Source organism: Chelmon rostratus, chromosome 1 (assembly GCF_017976325.1).
Source record: "Chelmon rostratus isolate fCheRos1 chromosome 1, fCheRos1.pri, whole genome shotgun sequence".
NCBI lineage: Eukaryota > Metazoa > Chordata > Actinopteri > Chaetodontiformes > Chaetodontidae > Chelmon > Chelmon rostratus.
Window position 1 is genome coordinate 24,078,210 of NC_055658.1, and position 15,576 is coordinate 24,093,785.

Below are 15,576 nucleotides of genomic sequence, written 5' to 3' on the forward strand. Positions count from 1 at the left end.
ACTTGCTTTTGCAATGAAAGCGGAACTCTCTAATAAATTAAATCATTAGCCACGACACTGGTTCGCAAATGCAAAAGCGAAAGTAGATTGAGAGATTAAAAACACAAAACTGCGCCTGTGCAAAGACTGGCCATCAAGACATGTTATGTAGTCAGCTTTTTATTTTTTATCAGTTAATAATCCCTTTACGAATCGCTTTCCTAACAATAAATAATATAACAATAATTTACTTTTTGTTCGAGAAGCTCAAACAACCTGTATCCTGCCCGTAAGATGAAGTACTTTACAACACGAATAATTTGCAGATTATCATGCTCTGACCTTAAGACAAAGAGTCAACGGGACTCGACAACGCAATAAATGTATCAAAAAATTCTCATGTTGAAGAAACAAGACACAATATGATCACAATGAACTCGCAGAATGTCCGTCTGATTCGACGTGGAAACGTTTCCGATTTGTTTTTTTGTTTTTTGTTTTTTTTGGGGGGGGAGGTTTTTTTCTTGTAGTATATCCATCGGGAGGTCTTCTGTACATCTGCCTTCTCCGTATCAAGTCATGCATCAGTTGTTCTGCTTATTGTCAATGAAAGCTCCACAAAAAAATCAAATCAAATAAAAAATACTCGGAGTCACTCGGTGCTTTCTTCGTTCCATCATGTCAGGGGGGGAAAAAAATCACTCTCCTCTCTGTAGTTCGGGCGATGTGATGAGCTGGTCACATGCAGGGAGGGGTGGGGTGGGGTGGGGGGGACCGGGATCATGCTGCAACTGTCCTTGCAGGAGGTGAGGGTCGGGGCGACAGGTTTTAGGGGCCCCGTTTCACGTCTCCACCGGGCTGGGTACCATACTGTTGGGGGTGTCCGGTAACTGGGAGGACAAAGAAGTCACGTCGCTGCCCGAGGAGTTCCCGAGAGAGCCCGACTCAGAGAAAGACACCTGGGCGGACAGACAGCATGTGTCAGAATATGCGAAATATTCAGGATCGTGCAGTTTGGTGTATGCATGTGGTCTCTCAGTGTGTGTGTGTGTGTGTGTGTGTGTGTGTGTGTGTGTGTGGTACATGTCCTATTCACATGCAACAAAATTCAAATCATTGTGTGTGCACAAAAATATGATAGCAATGTTGGTGTTTGCACAATATGCACTATAGATAGATAGATAGATAGATAGATAGATAGATAGATAGATAGATAGATAGATAGATAGATAGATAGATAGATAGATAGATAGATAGATAGATAGATAGATCAGGTTACAGTCTGTAGTGCATGCATGCCAGTGTCTGTGCAGATCTAACTCAGTCTGTCCTTAACACACACACCAGTTGTTGGAAGGCCGGCTGGTCCAGGTCGCTCTGCAGGGCGAACTCACTCAGGGCTTTCCATGGAGGCTGGTAGGTCTGAACCTCCACTGGGTTCCCCTGCACAGTGCTCTCATGTCGGATAGGACTCCCAGCCACGAGAGGCGTCCCAGTGAGGCCCTGCAGGTTCTGGCGAAATAATTTTCAATATTTTACAAACACAGCATGAGCATCATGTGTCCTGCAAGACAGCATCCGTCACCAAAAAACTGGTTAATATATCCTCACGTGCACATGTTTTCAAAGTACTTTTTTGTTACATGAGGAATAATGGTGATTGCCTTTTTTTCCAAAAAGTTCCCTCTTAGGGTGGAGCAACGATTGAACGGTGGTCTCAGAGGAAGAGATGCTGCAGAGATGCAGACCAAGCCTGTTCGCAGAGGTTGATTTTATCTTTCAGGTCAAGCAACTGAAGCCAAAGGGGTTGATTCATTATTCATTGACCTAAAGTTTGAATACAGAGTAACACTGGAGCCGAGTTGTATTGTGTCTTAGCGTAAGTTAAGTAAAAACTTAACTTTGGGAAAGAGTCCAAGTGTGGGCTGGTCATGATTCACTCACAGAAAGGTGAGGATCACCAGCAAAAGGCAAACAGCCACTAAACTAAAAGATCATGATCGCTTCATTGAAACATCACTAAGACTTAAAGAGAAATATGGCTTCCGTGTGAGTGTTTAATATACATGTCAGTCTCTCCTGCTCTTGATTTTAAATGACATGCAAATCAAAGAAAAAATAAAAAAAATCGTTGATAGTAATCAAGTGGTCAAACTTACGAAGATGCTTACAGTCTTATCACTGTGCTGCTGCTGCTGGAGCTGCTTCATGAGGATCGACTTCTTCTTGTCTTTGCAGCGCTTGTTCTGGAACCAGACCCGGATCACCCTGGGGCTCAGGCCGGTCATCTCCACCAGCTGCTCCTTCATCAGCGCGTCCGGCCTCGGGTTGGCGTTGTAGCAGGTCCGCAACGTGTGGAGCTGCTTCTCGTTCAGCACCGTCCGGACCCGCGTCGTCTTCTCCGACTGCTTGTGGACGTGGTTCCGATGCGGGGCCTGCCGCACCGCCACCGGGTCTGCAGGGTCCAGGGGAGGAAAATTGGTCAGAAACCGCCACGCGGAGTGCAAAGGCCTCAGGAAGCCCTTCAAATGTTGATTCTGTTATCCTTTGCCGCCCATTAATCTCAATCTGCGCTGATTTGCCTTTTTATGTCTCTTGGATTGTTTTGTTTGATGCCTGATAATATTTATCAGTCTGACATGGTTTTTTATGAGATTAATGTCAAACATATTAAATCATGGCTCAAGCAAATAACAGCTACAACAACAGGGAAAATGATGCCAACATTTTTGGAGAAGCTCGTTTTGTTTTTTGCCTTTAGAGGCAAAAAAATGATTTTGAGTTATTTCTTTTCCAGAAATAACAACGAAATTCTTTCCTATAAAATCAAAGAACGTGATTTGCGTAAACTTCGACACACTAAACTTATCATTAAATGTTTTTAAGGCTGCGTTTGCAATTTAACCAGTCACGTCTCGCATTGTTGTCTTTTGTCCGCCTAAAATAAGCCTCAGTCGTGTCGTATTACTTCGGCTACAGTCTTCATCAAATCTATACTCTAAACTCAGTTGGACTAAAACAAAAATAAAAAAAGAAACGCAGGTGAAATATGAAATGGCGCACCGCTGCAGGCCTGCGGGGCGCTGCGCTGAACGCATAACTTCTTTACAATTGAGCTCTTCAAGCAGGAAGTTGGTGAACATTATTCACACATTTGCTTTGTTCTCTCTCTGTTGGCAGGCGCCCTCAGCATGACAGCTCTGCACATACACACACACTCACACACACACGCACACACACACACGCACACACACAAGCACCTACACTGTTGCGACTCAAATACCAGATTATTCAGATAATGGCAACAGAGCAGGTTAACGCTAATGAGATCAATTATGAAGTTACCTAAAGAAAGGTTGCAACATCCACACTACACACACACGCACGCACGCACGCACGCACACACACACACACACACACACACACACTAAACCAGACAACCACACAACAAATAATCTAGATGTAAATGGACAAAAAAAGAAAAAAAAAACTCCATTGACAATCTTCTCTTTTCTTACTTTGTTTTTCTAATCTGCTAAAAAAAATAGATTTTTTTTTCCACAAACGGTCATGTTTTGTGTGTTTAATTAGCCTTTTTGCGAAATAGGAGAATTTCTTTTATTTTAGACGGTATGGCCTTTCATTTAGTTTGACTTTTATTAATGCCAATTTAATTATGTCCTTATTATAAACCATCCCATTGTCTAAAGTAAATTCTAGAAACTATATACTAATAATAACAATAATAAAAATGATAATAATAATAACAATGGAGAAGTAATCGGACCTGTCAGGTGCAGCGGTCTGTTGGAGTGGATGTGTCCGGGGCTGATGGGGCTTCCTGCGGAGCTCCTCTCCAGCAGCAGGCTGTGGTCCGCCCGGCACAGCAGCTCGTCTTCCCGCAGGGAGAACTCGTCTCCCGGCAGCAGCTGCCTGCTGCACACCGAGCACCGAAAACACTCGATGTGATACACGTTATCCCGGGCTCTCATCACCAAATCGCTGCTGCTGAATCCCAGGTTGCATTTTGCGCATTTTATTCCAAACAGCCTGAAAGGTTGGAGGGAAAAAATTGTCAGAGAATGAAAAGCCAAGGAAGAAATGTAGAAAATTACAACGAAGAAAACTTTTAGCTGTTACTCAGAGTTTTAGCCTCTAAATATTCTTATGCTATTTTTTATTTGAATGAATAACACAACAGTGTAGTGTGTATTCTTTCTCTTTTTGTAAAGCTATATCAAACTGCGCATTCAACTTCTGCTATTCTGCTTTTTGTGCACTTTTCTTTTATGTCCAAATCTGTTTTTTTTTATTATGTTTAACCTCTTTATAATATCATTTCTTATTGCATTCAAATATGCTTTTTTTTTCATTTAAAGCTATGAAAGAAGATTCAGTTTATGCGGGAAATATTTCCAAACTCCTACCTCACATAATCTCTTTTGCAATAGGTTTTGCCGTCCCGGACGAAACAAGTGCAGGTCTCATCCAGGTACTGGCTGCACTCTGCACACTTCAGGCAGGCTGCATGCCACTCCAGGTCGGGAGAGACTCTCAGTATGTACTGGTCATGGATCTGACTTCCACATCCTACACACATCGCGAATCCTGGCTTCTCTGCAAAGAGCCCACAGCAATGTAACCGACTGACTGACTGAGAAATGCAACCAAATAAAGCCACTATCCCGAACAACCGCAGCATTAATTATTTTTCTTTAATCCAAAGTCCAGCCTGAATGTCTCAATTTTGCATTGAACTCCTGTTTTTTTTTCTTTTTCTTTTGCAGACTGGATACGTCTTGATGTTATGTACCAAATGAAGACTTTTGCTACTATTCGTAAAGAAAAACACTGAATTATTTCATCTCTACAAAGCGCCTCCAAGATGCACAGCCGAGGAAGTAACACTACACAATATTGCTTTATGAAGAAAATAACTTTAGCAATCGCTGCGCTGCTGACTATATCATGGAGCTCCATAGTGCCACTGCGACGAAAACAAAATCTGCCACTAGAACCTGGACCAGGCGGGCTCGCTTACTTACTTTTGGAATGATCCCCCATATCACCCAAGAAAGAAGAGCTGAAAATAATATCCACCATACAGGAAGGATAGAGGGGATTGTGGTAGATGCAGAAAAGATGTGAGGAGATGACTGGCCCCTCGGCTGCCTCCCTGATAACGTGTGTCTCTCCGGACGTGGAGAGGGGGGCGGGAGGGGGGGAGGCGGCGGCGGCGGGCGAGCAGGCGTCAGGGTCCCACACGCTGCTGTTCTGACGTCATGACGTCAACACCGGACTTCTCCAATCGCGCTACTGCACCTCTCCCTCAACCTGTAAAAAAAAAAAAAAAAGCACCAAATAAATCCAGTGTATGAGAAAAGCCTGAGAATGCAGATGTTCATATTTTTTTGTTTCACCAAACAAAGGCTGAAGGCGAGGGGGAAAAATGTTTTAACGCTAACATCATCGATCAATTTCGATCCGGCTGTAAGAGGGGCATGCGCTTCATCATGGTGATCATCCTCACCATCATCGGGATACTAAAAATATGGCAAAACTTCTGCATCTAAAAATATTTAGACCACCGTCAAAGTTGTTCAGTTAAACTAATCTAAAGGTTAAATTTCTTGGTCGCACAATGAAGCAGTAACTCACTGACAGGAGATATACTCTCATGGTATCATTTGGTCCATATTATAACATGTACAGACTGTGAAACTGTGCAGACACAGAGGTCTGACACAGGTAAAACAGGACATTTTCTCCTGGATTTTCACACCTATTTCAATTTCCTCACCGTATCTTGGTCAAACATCATCGTCATGATGATTCCCAAACAGTCCCATTGCTATCCTTTGACCAAAAACCATTGACAATAAACCAGAAGGAGAAATTCTTCGGACATAAATTGAGCAGGATCTGAGGACAGCTGACGAGTCTGCTCCGTCCGGGTTGCTCATCTACTCGAGAACAAGGCCATCTATTGGAGGAAAACCAGAACTACATGTGCGAGACAGGGTTTGTTCTTTGAGTTGCTGATCGTACATCAGATTGGGCTTTAATTCGGTTTATCAGTCTATCTGTCAGTCTACATGTGAGCATAAAAACTCTATATGGTAAATGAAATATCAGTGTTTCTCCGCAGGTGTACACTAGGTAAACCTGAGTTACTAAAAGAGACAAGGGATCTGGATAACAGATCTAGTTTGATATGTTAAATGTAAGTCTTCAAGGAATTCTGCAATCAGCATATAAAAAAGACATTGTTATGAAAAACAATGCAGCTATAAATATACATACTGTATATGTGCAAACGTACCATACATGCAGATCAAACGTGGTTTCTCAAAGTAGATTTACAACTATGATTTAGTTGATTTTGATGAATCTCCACTGACTGGGTCAGTGTATTTGAATGTTGAGGGTGTAGACAGGAGCAAACAGCACAGAGACAGCTGCACAATGCCAATGTTTGCTGTCTCAAACACTGCTTTCCTCCTGTATCTTCCCTCATCCTGTAGAGTTAATGAAACCAAACACAGGCTCTTCCCTCTTTACACGTCCTCTCAGTCATTTCAATCATTGCTGCAGGAGCTCTGTCGAGGTTTTCCTGTTCTGATGTTGGCTTCCACCTCAAGGATGTCCCATCTCTCATTCCCTCTCTTGCCACCACAGGTTACACAATGTGCTTTTACTATGCTAACAGACAGAGGAACTACAAAACGTTTTTATTTATTTATTTTGAAAGCCACAAACCAGATTAAAACAGTGGTTTGGTTGGTTCCGGGCTGCTCGTGACGCCTTGAGTTTCCCATGAGCTGACCTGGTGAACTTTCAGATACACATCAGTGTGACAGAAGAGGCGACTGCATGCAATGCAGTCATGGTTGTGCCTGTTAATGTTATTGTGCTGCGAGAAGAAGGTAATGTTACTCAGTTCAGAAGGTGAGATCAGGAAACGCGTGATTGGCTTTTGCCTCAGTGATGTCTTACAGGTGAGTTGCCGTGCAAACGATGGTGAATGTATTGCTTTTAAAAAAAAGTATTTTCAAGTATTTAACCGATTAACAGTGAATTGTTGAATTTCTGCCAAACAAAAAAAGCACAGCATGATTGGATTATATTTTGATTGATTTCCCAACCTGCAGACAGCAGAAATTCATTTGATTATCAATATCAATCAGGACAGTACTGCAGATCACTTGTCTACACATTATTTAGCTACTGGTGCCAGGTAGAAATGTTAAAAACTAAACTGTTGTTAATTAACTTCTCAGTTAATTTTAGGAAAATGTCTTAACTTAGTAAGATTCACAGACTAATGTTAAAGATTTGGCTTCAGCTAAACCAGCTGCTTACCTACCTGTCGACTGTATTTTCATGTTGTGACTGGGTCACCGTGTGCACTTTAGTATTCCTGCCGTTAGATGTGCTGTAGAAAATGCTTTCGGCCTCTGACACAGCTGGGTTTATTGTCACTCTATTAAACTATAGAAGTAGCGTGGCCAGTGACCTCAGTGCAGGTTGGTGGCTGATCATGCCAAACTGCCCAGGTGACACCACAGTATTGCAGTAGAAGGAATTCTTACTTTGTCCTTTGTATTCATGTCCTCCGGAGCACTCTGGTTGTTGCAGGGCACAGCAGCAACAAACCGACCACTATCACACTGACTGCCATCACTGCTGCCGGCAGGGTTGGGAGGAGGAGTGCGGTGTCACGTGCCTCTGTCGCATGGAATCTGTGCACCTGTCAGGAGGAAAAGGTTTATTTAGATGAAGAAAATGATCTCTCACTCATTATGTACATGTCATGAATTCACTGTTTCTCAGGCCTGAAAAACTGGTGATAGCTTTCCGTATCACAGTGATGAAGACCTTTGATTTCTTGAAGTGAGAATGTTGTCACTGTTAACCTTAGTCCTGACTCTAAACTTTGGGGCTTATCAGTTAGAATCTTTCCCGTTATCAGTACCATAAAATCACTGTATTTCAGAATACAGTTCCAAATATTGAAAAGTTCGCTGTATATATCGTGACTTTACAAATGAAACCTGTGGAAGTTGTTGGCTGCTGAAACTCATCTGCTCAAACTCAAATTTAGTCAATCCAGACTCCATGTTTGAGCATGCATAAAATAAAAAAAATGAAATATTATGCATATTGGATTTTGCAACTTCAGCAATTATATCTCATTGTTCTAATGCATCTAAAAGGTTTTTTTTTCTTTTTAATAAGTGACCTCACTCTGTAATCTGTGATTGTTCAATAATACCGTCATCTTGTAGATATAATGGTATTTCAATTGAATTAGGATGCATTAAACTAAATCTTAGGTATTTTATTACAGCTCATATTGATCTTTATTTCTAGGCCAGGCTTTACTCTGCTTCATATTAGAACAAGGTGCAGTATGTGGTTAATTCAATGTGCCTGACTCACTGGCATCAGTCACTTTAAACTGGTGTTTTTCAGAGTAGTATCAGATTCAAGCCAACAGTGGCTTTGAAATTTGTTGCAGTTATTTTTAAAACCAGGATGAGCATTACCTTTTTTTTATGCTTTTACATGACCTTTTCACCCTGTCCTAAGAGAGCTCATTATAACCATTACTTTAACTTTTATAGTCTCAGTCACTGTCACTCAGGAGCTTTGTAAGCCTTAACATGTTGTGGTTCCCTTTACAGAATCTCCTCCCCAGAGCGTCCGCTAAGCTGGATGTGGCTACTATTTCAAACATCACTGGGGTCAAATCCCAAGGCACCTTTGTCAGGACTGTGTGTGCTGCTAAGCCTCTTGTTGTCATAAATGCAGTAAGTGGCGTAAACAATGAAAACATAAAGAGGACACATGAAAGAGCTGATCCCACTTTATCCATCCAAGGTTCTTTCTGGCTCCCTGTCTAAGCTAGAACCCAATATTATGATAACTCATCATAATAACAGAGCATAGACCAGCCTGATTCATTCTGTAGAAGCATGCATGTGAGTGTGAAACCGTTGGTCATGATGCTGTGGCTTATATATGCATGCTGCATTGCATATAACATTTTGCACAATGTGCAACCTTTGCAGAAGAGTAAAATACTGAATCTAGACTAAATTATTATGCGCACTCACTGTTTGGCAAAGCTGCAGGTTAAGGGTTAAGTTTTCAAGTGTTTCGTGCACACACAGTGAGGAGAAATATCACACGCAGCCTTATTGTTTGTGACCTGTTAATGACTGTCAGATCAAGCCCAGCCGTCCTAGCTGTCACTCCAGCATAAAAGCCTCCCTGAAGAATCTCTAATCACAATTTGATGGGGCCCATTAACCTCATGAAATATATATGTGTGACTGAAATCATCCACTTAAACTTTGGCAAGAGCGAAATGTTCTTGTTTGGAATCCGGGGGGGCCTTTGCTGGTCTGCACTACCGAACTTTTCACAGTGACTCGTTGTCTCTTGAATGTTTTAGGGTTCTATGGCACTGTGCCTTTATTGTCAGACATATAAGTAATTTACTACGCCGATTCCTTCGAACTCCCCTGGTTTGATTCAGCTGACACTGTGCCAATTCATTTATGTCTGTTGGAACGTCTTTGTTTTTTGTTTTTTTTTTTGTTTTTTCACAAAAAAATCCAGTCACAGTCATCCCAAGGCTGGATATGTACCTGCTAATGATCATGGTGATCAGCTTTTCATACGTAGTTTTCATACCTAAAAGATAGACTTGATTTTAATTAAAGAACCTTTTTCTCAAATGATATCAAAAGCCACAGTACACAGCAGTGCATGTACTGCATGTATTTGATGTAGTTACAGTTTCCGACCCTCTAAAGCACATGCAGAATCTAAACGAAGAGCAACACACCTGTGCTCATCAATTTTAACATAGAAAGCATGCTCCATTGGATTGGCTGCATATGGTTCATGGCAGGTGGAAATCAGCAGAAACTTCATGTTTCTTTCCAATCTTGAGTTAACAACCCATTTCAGCTGTTGTCATCTTGTCCATTATATCATTGTTTTAAACCCTTTTTGAGGCCATGCTTGGAGAACATAAGCAGCAGACTGAGATTTATGTCCACTGCAGAGGTTAATCTGTTCATTTATAGCCTGTCATGGCATATTGATGTTAAGAAAACATGCAGATATGTATTTGTAGCTGAAGCAGCAACAGCACTTGTGCATGCAGATTAGTACATGTGGTCTCAGTGGGAGTCAAAACTCGAACCTCGCCTCTGCTGACCCGTAATTTTTCGCCTGAAGAGGAGTTACAGCTTCACGCTGCCGTGTGAGCTGGCTGATTAACTTAATGCTGCAAGTGTTTTGTTGTGTGTAGGAGAGAGAGAGTGAGCGAGAGAGGCAGGTTTATTATATCACCAGCTCAATGCAGTGAGGGCTTCTGAGCTGCGTCTCCAATGACACGCAGGTCACACCTAAGAGACTGGCGCTCCTGTAACTCATTAATCACATACATGCTTTGTTTGTTTGTCTCTCAGCAAAAGATCCATAATTATTGTAGTTTGAATTTTTTAATTTTTTTGGTGACAATGATATACTTCATGATTAATATCGATGTTGATGTTAACCTTTTGTAGAGCATGTCTTTAAAGATTTAATTCAAAGTTAGAGATTGCTAAATGGCAACAAATACATATAAAATACGCTGCATCACAGCTGAATCAAAGTGGTGAAGACACAGAGAAGATCTATGAATATTAGTACTAATATTCCCTATAAAATGAAGAAAAAAGATCCCTGGTGCAGTATTCTTCATCATACAGTCATCATCTGGCATATTTTGTTTTGATTATTCTTGGTACACCATTTAAAACCAGCGAGACTATGACTGTTTCAGACGCCAGTGTGTAATATTGTTTAGTGACTTTAATTTGAACACATTTAAATAAGTTAATTTGGACATGTTTGCTTACTCTCAGAGACGCTTGGGCCACATGAAATGTAGTTGATGGCTGGTTTAAAGCTCTAAATGATTTAGCAGAACCAATAGTGAGTTTAAGTGCTTTGAGTCCACTTTATGTCCAGAGTCAGCCAAAAGTGAAATTAATATCAGCACTCAGGCTGTAAGATATTAAAAATGTGTAAACATATCTCTTCAAATGATTTTGTAATGACCTTAATGACAAAAAGTTCAAGTATTACTTTTAAGACGTAATTATGTTATACCTCACGGTAGATGTTTTTTTTTGTGTGTGTCACAACAGTGATGGTATGTCTGCATGCACAGTTATTTACTTTGTGACAGGTCGTCAAAAAAGGACTCAGAGAGGGGAAAAAAAAATCACATCATCATGCAGGCGAGGCCATTCTGAGAGGGGAACCATGTTGCAGATTTATAATTCATAATTCTTCAGAGTTAATGCAGTATTCACATGATAATTAGTATTAATTTTTGATTGGTGCCTCGGGGCAGTTCTGCATTGTTGGGCTGAAGAACCTGTGCCATTATTACCTTATTAGTGTAACTGTCAGCCGCCTGTTTTATTTTACAAATGCACGTCTTGTATTTTCTTATCAGCTGCTCTCGTCGGCGCAGCGCGGCAGTCTTGTTGCTTATCAGCAGCTTTAACAAGCGACTGTGTCACTTAAATGAGGAAAGAAGCATCTCTGTTTGGACCAGTCAAAACAATGCTATCACCTGCTGTGTGACGCGCCTGAACGCACACAAACAGTTGGCCTGTGAAGAATTTTGTCCACTGAAACTAAACTGAAAAAGCACTAAAAAATATGCACAATCCAGTTTTATCACTGTGTTTGTCAGTCATTGAGTTCTATTCACAGTTTACTATAGTTTTTAATTGAACTGTTTCAAATAGAACAGCATGGTTTGAAGAAAAACACCTAATATTTTTGTCTGTTTTGTCAGTTCATAGATGAATAGAAAATGAATTGAACTGTCAATCAAATGAGCCAAGCATTCTCTCCTCCCAGCTTCTCAAATGTGAGGATTTGGATTTTTGGTCATCAACAAACAAGCCATTTGAATATGTTACTTTTGGCTCCTTGAAATTGTGACTTTTCACTATTTTCTCAGCTTTTCTTGACAGTTATTTCATTAATTGGGGAAATAATCAGCAGGTTAATCAGTAATGAAAACAATCATTAGACGACTAAGCAACACAACCACACTGTGAGCTGCACAGCAGTCCGAGCTTCATCCTTTGGCCGTGTGCTCCACGGTGTTCTGCGTACTGACCAGCTGATGACTTCAGCTGTGTCACAATCTGCGTGTTTTGTAAAGCACTCATGTTCTCACACCTGAGGGAAGCTTTGCTGTGTGAAAGAAGAGGTTTCAGCATCACTTTGGGGTATTTTATTAACAGGACAGCAGGTGCACGGCTCCCTGACCTGCACCTTCCACCAGCTGTGTGTGTGTGTGTGTGTGTGTGAACATGTGGAGACCAAATGGCAGACTACCAGAGCTCTGGGAAAACTGACCGAGCTTGGCAAATCGACTGGTGACTCTGCTGAACCAAAAGCTCCCTGCTGCTGCCTCAGTCGGCCACTTTCCTGAGGAAACTTGCTGTTTGAACGCAGCTGGATTGTGAAGGCAGAGGGGGCGTGCTTTTCTTTCTTTCTTTCTTTCTTTTCTGTCTCTCAAGTGAAAAAAAAGGGCCCTCTAGATTGACAGCCCCTTTCATACTGTATTATCCGGCCTGGCTTTTAACTCCAGGAGAACTGTGTTCACAAATTGATGCTCTGCTCCTTTGGGGCTGTAGCTGAAACATTAAATTGTACTGAAATATTCATATGTGAGTGCATTTAGCTGAGAGCAATTGATGTGCGACTCCCCAGACGCCAGATGGAAATGTTGCAGGGGTCCAGCACGCGCTGGCAGACACCCTGAGCTCTGGCCGGGACAGTGATTGTGATTTAGCCGAGGCTACCCAGTCGGACTAAGTTGAAGGCTAACGGATCCAGGATGGCTGATGTCAGTGTCTGTCCCGGTGGCCAGAGAATATCTGGTGAGCTGTGCTGCAAACTAGCGGGCAACTTGAAGGCTATCAATAATTTTAGGGCATATTGAGATTATGTTTGAAGAAAACTACAAAAATCACAAAGACGTGATTTGAACAGCCACTTTGTGGAACAGTTATGGACAAGGATTAGATTTACATATATTTTGTGATTATTAAATGGCTAAATTAAAATATTGATGCTGTTAGTATTGCTCTTGGAATTCTGCTCTGTTGATATTTCTACATGTCTGTTTGTAAAATGCAGGAGCTCTGCATTGCAGTTGTTGCAGTAAATGTTGTTTTATAGTCTAGCTACACTGTATTTTGTATATTATTTCATAAATATCCATGCAGCGTATTTCACTATGAACATTTCACAAGACCAAGCTCAGAATTCATATTTAATTCAAAAAGTGTGTGTTTGGAACAATAAACAGCCCCTGTCAGTCAGAGATTTGGGAAAACAGATTATTTGTTCACATTTGGAATAAAGATGAGTTTATAGGTGTGTAACTTCTTCCCTTCAATCTCTTAAAACTATGTAAGTTACTGTAAATGTTTGGTCCGGATGTTTGTGCATTTGTTGCACTGAATATTATCTGTGTGGCTTCAATAGGACTTAGAAAAATGTTGAATCTGTGGCAGCCATTTCCCTGAAGAGTTGGGCTTTTTACTCAAACGTTTGCTAATTTACGCTTCATGTATCAAGTCATGCGTGACGATACACGTCGGATTGCTGAATTAATTTCGACGTTGTGTACATTATTTTATTCAGTTCTTTGGGGCACAGAGTGATGTAGCGTCCTGTCTCCCGGAGGACTATCTGAGTTGTGTCTTCGTGTTCATCACGTGACTAACTCGCACACATCTTGCGATTGCTGCTAACATATGCAGGAGCAACAAGAGAAATTATTTGCTTTCTTTTCTCTTCTCCTTTGGAGAAACATGGAAAAAGGCAACAAACTTTTCGTTGCACAAATCAGACTCAACAATTTATATCTGTGTTTCTCTCTGTTGGTAGTTGGTTAGTGTTCCATGTATTAGCATGTTAAAAATGTGATTTGCATTTACTAAAAACTGATTTAATAATTGATATTATATGTCAAGGCGACTGAAGTGATTGAGCTTGGTCACTCATTGGGTCTTGTTTCCAGTTCTCTTCTTTTTTTCTGTTGTTGACCCACTTTTAGCCCAAGTAGCACAACAAGCATCAGAGCGGAGAGTACCAGAAGAAAACCATATTTTTATGTAAATGCAAAAAAAAAACAACTTCTGTAGCCATGACAACAGTCTCCTGAGTGGATTTCTTCCACCAAGCGAACCTCTGGATCCTGTGCACTTAAGAAATATGTTTCAAAACGCGAACCTGAGAAGCTTTTTAAAGAATGATGTATAATTTATTTGTATTTTTCTCCTGCTTCAGAGCCTCTTGGAAGAGGGTCCTGTGTGAGACGTGTTCTGAATCTGTCAGACAGCAGAAGTAATGCAGCCATACTCCCCACATGTATTTGTTCTCAATGAGATTGACCCTTTTTTAACATATACCCAGCTGTTCGGTGCCATAGGGCAGCGTTCAAAATCTCTTCCACGCACTTGAAAAGAAACAGTGTTCATAAACAAAATCACTTAGGTGTGACTCTGGACAAAACATCAAATGCTGTACATTAATATCAGTTCTTTTTAATGCTAAGATCATACTAGATATTCCAGTAGTTCAGTTTCTATTACAATACCAGACTGTTATGTGAGACGTAATACGTTTGTATGACGTATGACGTAACTGACAATTGACTTGGGTGCAATATTTTCAGTATGTTTCAGTTGCAGTCAGCTAACAAGACCTGCAAGCCTGCAATAACTGTGGACACTGACATATGCTAAGTTATTAAAATTGTTAGCAAACAGTCATTTATTTAAAAATCCAGAAGATACAGAACATACGTCTTCATTTGGAGTTATGTTTCTGGCCACTTAATGAACGTTAGTCCAATATTCACTCACTTTTAGCTCTGTTTTGATCTCCACCAACTCCTTAGGTTGTGTGCACAATACTCTATGACAGTCAGGGTGGGCGGTATTGCCACACATTAATGCACACAATTTTTCATCGATATGCCTAGATGCAAAAAAAAAAAAAAGAAAAAGAAAAAGTATTTTTCGAAAATCAAAATAATAAGCTGAAAGACACCATAAAGCTCCATAAGTCCAGTGATAATTCTCTGCAAGTTTATCGTTAAAAGACAACCCTTTCATCTACATTTAGTCATGTGCTCTGTTGTTATGTTAAGAAAATTGATTTTAGCCGCTTTAAATTCACTGTAGAGATTATGGGTATGCGCGCTCTACTGGAAACAGCTTCATGAAGAATCCACTGAGGACATGCAAGGAGAATTTTAAACAGGCTCAGTCTCGACCAAACTCTTAACAGCAGCTTCTCGGAGGTCTAAATCAAGGTGACATTAAAACTCAGTGCACGGACTCAGGTGACATGACTCCGTACCGTGCTCCCTATTCTTTCATCACAGTGGAACATGCAGGGTGACATAGCCAGTACATTTGAGATACCACTCAGAATAAGAAATGGTAAATGGACTGCATTTATATCATGCTTTTTTATTCTACCGACCGC

The 15,576-nt window shown here is 40.9% G+C and overlaps 1 protein-coding gene across 1 annotated transcript; it reads right to left on the reverse strand.

Annotated features, from left to right (window-relative positions):
• Positions 1-821: 821 nt before the first annotated feature.
• Positions 822-5,082, reverse strand: LOC121610079 (insulin gene enhancer protein isl-2a). The gene is made up of 6 exons (XM_041942005.1): positions 5,025-5,082; positions 4,407-4,596; positions 3,767-4,029; positions 2,151-2,434; positions 1,324-1,491; positions 822-938 (listed from the first exon to the last, which is right to left on the reverse strand). Exons 1-6 carry the CDS (start codon positions 5,080-5,082, stop codon positions 822-824), a joined length of 1,080 nt encoding a protein of 359 aa, XP_041797939.1.
• Positions 5,083-15,576: the final 10,494 nt, after the last annotated feature.